At 36.6% G+C, this 4805-nt stretch overlaps 1 protein-coding gene across 1 annotated transcript in view; it reads right to left on the reverse strand.

Annotated features, from left to right (window-relative positions):
- The window catches only part of LOC106465184 (suppressor of lurcher protein 1-like), a 78480-nt gene that overhangs the window by 32371 nt on the left and 41304 nt on the right, over window positions 1–4805 (reverse strand). Inside the window, exons 3-5 of the mRNA XM_022393034.1 lie at window positions 4131–4311; window positions 1370–1584; window positions 184–400 (exon numbers count right to left, since the gene is read on the reverse strand). Coding sequence (XP_022248742.1) covers window positions 184–400; window positions 1370–1584; window positions 4131–4311 — 613 coding nt within the window. The remainder of the gene's footprint in view (window positions 1–183; window positions 401–1369; window positions 1585–4130; window positions 4312–4805) is intronic.

Below are 4805 nucleotides of genomic sequence, written 5' to 3' on the forward strand. Positions count from 1 at the left end.
GCGCGAAATTCACAAAACAAACAAACATCTAATAAAAGCAAAAGACCGCCCTCTGACGTATTATTCATCCGATTCATTTGCACATAATTATTACCAGAAATAATGTTTCTATTTTCAGACAAACCCCCGTTATTTCATATTATAATTTCATCTTAGATAAAAAATGAGAGAGAAATACATTACCTCAAGTCTTCCCGTTGAAAGCGGACTTTTTCAAAGTTGACGTTAATTCTTTCATTGTATCTCCCCATAAAGTGGTAGGCACACTTGGCATTCTGGGGGTAAGTGCTGGGGTAAAGAGGTGAGTAAAAGTGTCCTTTATTGTAGGACTTGTTACCCCTGTAGAACTGGTAGTCACATTTGGTACCGTACAAAGGATCTCCGTCCGTGAGGAACAAACCTGGAATCGAGACCGAAACGGACACTAAATTATATGAATAAACTTAGAATTCAAACCGAAACAGGTTCTAAGTGTTATGAACAAACTTAAAATTGTATCCGAAACGGACACTAAGAAGTCTATGAACAAATTTAGAATTGGAACCGAAACGGACCCTAAGTTACATGAACAAGCTTAGAATTAAAACCGAAACAGGTTCTAAGTGTTATGAACAAACTTAAAATTGAATCCGAAACGGACACTAAAAAGTCTATGAACAAATTTAGAAATGGAACCGAAACGGACACTAAGTTACATGAACAAGCTTAGAATGGTTAAATTAACTGGTTATTTTACCAGTTATAGTTAGATAAACTGGTTATCTTACCAGTTATGGTTAGATAAACTGGTTATTTTTAACATTTATGTTTAAATAAACTGGTTATTTTACTAGTTATAGTTAGATAAACTGGTTATCTTACCAGATATGGTTAGATAAACTGGTTATTTTACTAGTTATAGTTAGATTAACTGGTTATTTTACCTGTTGTAGTTAGATATACTGCTTGTTTTTACCAGTTATGGTTAGATAAACTGGTTATTCTTCCAGTTAGCTTTATATAAGATTATTTCAACCATCACTTCTGGTTTGACTGTCGACTCCTGTTTGGTTTACTTAAGGAAAGGGTTTAAGTTGACAAGGAAAGTCTAGAAACGAGTAATGTTCTATACACGTTGTTTCTTAACGAAGTTCTCATCTTTTAAAGAAAAGATTCATTTTAACACTTTCAGTTAACAGTTAACAGAATTGTCAGTTTTAGCTGCTGTTTGTACCATTATCTTAAGGGACCAATAATAAGATACATTACATGTATAATAACGGTTTTTATACAGCATTAGAGAATTTTGGAGGGAAGTGGGGGTAGTTGTCGAAAGAACGATACCTGAATGTGTTTAGAAATCTTAAGTGTGACATCACCAGCCACCTACGTTTTTTTAGAAAGCGATACGTCCCTCTGAATCCAGTGTTGTTTCCTTGTTTCCAGTCACTGTGGAATTCAATGATAAGAGCTTGGCTGGAGGAGTAGTACGTCTGGACAATGTCCGTTACCTTACCGCACAGAATCACGTTTTCTGGTGTTCTGTGGTCCACAGCTGCCTCTTCTAAGTGAAGAAACAAGCTCACGTAGTCTCCCAGGCGACACCTGGAGGTGAAGTCAAAGCCACATTTTACCAGTCACACACTTCGACAAGTCCAAATGAATACTCTTCAAAAACAAACAAACAATATTTTTACATTTAACTCATTAGAACCTTTGTTACATCAAAATTATTGTTTAGAAAAATGTTATTAAACCAAACAAACAATATTTTTACATTTCACTCATTAGAACCTTTGTTAAATTTCAGGTAATGAAAACAAAAAAAAAAAACGTAGTAAAGATTCCAGATCGTTTCTTCTGGCAAGTAGCAGCGTTTACGAGCTATGCTTTTTAACCAATTTTTAGACTTAGAGGTTTCTACTAACTTCGTATAGCCTTGTTCGGAAATTAAAATACATATATTAGTCTCTATTAACTCCACTTGCAGTTTGCATTGACGTATTTGTTAATATAAAAGCCTTACTATTACCTCGCCCCCTCTCCCCGGTGGTTAAGCTGTAAGTGTGGGGTCTTATAACCCTAAAATTTCAGTTTCGATAACCGTGGTTGGCAGAGCTCAACAAAAACAAATTATTCACTAATTTTTAAACGTTCACTACCCATGAGATCCACGTACTGCATCACATTGACTAAATCCAACACGTACATACACAGTGGCTCAGCGACGAATTTGAAGGCTTACAACGCTAAAAATAAACTAACAAATAAGCGTTAGAATTTTACACAATAGGTTATATGTGCTATGCCCATCACCGGTATCGAAACTAGCTTTTTAGAGTTATAAGCTTTCGGGCTTACTGCCGAGTCACTAGCGGGCATCTGAAATATGCGAACAGGTCGTTTTGTATAGTTTTAGAGAGGGTGATTTACGTAAATAAAAGGTCTATGTTGAGAGACCTGTTCATAAATTTTGCTTTTTTTTTATTGATTCAGCGACTCATTGGCTTGAACTTCAGGTTAGAAGTTCCATAGAAAGTTTTCCTAACTAAACGTGAACTTAAGAACAGTGTCTAAAAGATGTGTTTGTCACCACAATCTCTGCCTTAAGTAACCGTAACTATGACAACTTCCTCTTCATTGCCTTAAGTAACCGTAACTATGACAACTTCCTCTTCATTGACAATACTTCTAGGTATCTGCTGCCTAATGTCGTTCTGGATACCAGAATCTCTTCCTGATTTGGTAGTGGATAATTCAGTCTGAACCATTTTAAACTTCCCCCCAGAACCTCCCTTTAGAATTTAGTTTTACGATGGCCGATTCACGTTCAAGCTCCTGCATCCTCCCAGATATTCGTGTTTCGAATACTGGTGCCACGAAGAAAAAGCTCCCCGCACTTTTCGGCCGTGGATGTCCAATTGTTGAAATTCCGCTGTTTGTTCAGCGGCGGATGGTGTTGACTAGCTGCTTTTCTTCTAGTCAATCACTTCAAAAATTAGGGACGGCCATGCAGTGAAGCCATTGTGTAGCTTTGTGCAAATATTCTAAAAAACATATAAACGAATAATCTTGGATATAAAGAGCAGCACTTTGATGAAATAACTAAAACTATGTTGTCGTAATGTCTCAAACTGAAGTATCTGTGTCGTCTTATATATATATATGTGTGTTATTTAAATGAAACTTTTTTTTAAATTCGCCTTAGGGTTTGATTTCTTTATTACAAAAAATACCGGCACTGTTGTATGTGTTCTTTCAGACTTTGAGCCTAAAGATTTAATTATAAACTGCGCTTTAAACATCAAACACAAAACTATTTAAGTATAAAAAAAAATGAGGAGACAAGTAAACTCTGCTTATGACTCTTGTATCTTCTTCGTATCTAATTCCAGTCTTATGAATATTATTTATCTTACACGTTTAACAAACGATGTTTTTTTTATTGTTTTCTGTTAAACGCCAGGGGTATCGAAACCTGATTTTTAGCGTCGTAAAACTGCAGACATTTGACCTACTGGAGGATTCAGCAAGCGAGATTACGAAGACCTTAAGCTTTTTAAATGTTAGCTTGACTCGCGATTATTTTGTTGTAAATCTCAGCTGTGCTGTGCTTATCACACGTATCGGATCCGATTTATAGCAGTGTGAGCTCTCAGACTTAGTTTTAAACTAAAACTACACAAGTGCTTTGAAATTTTGATTAACATCCTCTAGTATTAGAAAGTACCGCTACATTCTAAGTTTTTAAAATAAGTTAGAAAAAAATCTTATTGTTGTTCATAAACACCTCAGCAACAGCCTTGTTTCTCGATTGTACAATACACAAAAACTTGTTCAGACTTGTTTCTCGATTGTACAATACACAAAAACTTGTTCAGACTTGTTTCTCGATTGCACAATACACAAAAAACTTGTTCGGACTTGTTTCTCGATTGTACAATACACAAAAAACTTGTTCAGACTTGTTTCTCGATTGTACAATATACAAAAACTTGTTCAGACTTGTTTCTCGATTGTACAATACACAAAAACATGTTCAGACTTGTTTCTCGATTGTACAATACAGTTTATAGGGATGTAGATTGGAGTACAAAAACATGTTTAGACTTCTTATACAAAGTCTTGTTTATATCTGTTGCCATGCTTACTCTAGCTCGGACTTCTGGACGTCGAACTCGTCAAAGGTGACCTCCACGATCTCACCTTCTGGAGCTTGGAAGGTGTACAGTACGCAGTTTATGCTGTCCTCGTACGGTATTGGCCAGTTTGGTGACGTAAACACACCGTAGTCTTTTCCGAACGTACTGTCGTAGAAGACACATTGGCAGCCTGTAAATAAAAACAAGATTTTTATAAACTATTAGTAAATGATACACAGTTTGGTGACGTCATCAATTTTTATTAGTCGAATGTTCGACGTTTCCGGTACACAATCAAACTTCATGAGGGAAGCTTGACTCTATAGCTTCACGAGGGAAACTTAACTCTATAGCTTCATGAGGGAAGCTTGATTCTCTAGCTTCAGGGGGAAGCTTGACTCTATAGCTTCACGAGGGAAGCTTGACTCTATAGCTTCATGAGGGAAGCTTGACTCTATAGCTTCACGAGGGAAGCTTGACTCTATAGCTTCATGAGGGAAGCTTGATTCTATAGCTTCATGAGGGAAGCTTGACTCTATAGCTTCACGAGGGAAGCTTGACTCTATAGCTTCATGAGGGAAGCTTGATTCTCTAGCTTCATGAGGGAAGCTTGACTCTATAGCTTCACGAGGGAAGCTTGACTCTATAGCTTCACGAGGGAAGCTTGACTCTATAGCTTCATGA

The sequence above is a fragment of the Limulus polyphemus genome, unplaced genomic scaffold (genome assembly GCF_000517525.1).
Source record: "Limulus polyphemus unplaced genomic scaffold, Limulus_polyphemus-2.1.2 Scaffold1861, whole genome shotgun sequence".
In the NCBI taxonomy this organism is placed as follows: Eukaryota; Metazoa; Arthropoda; class Merostomata; order Xiphosura; family Limulidae; genus Limulus; species Limulus polyphemus.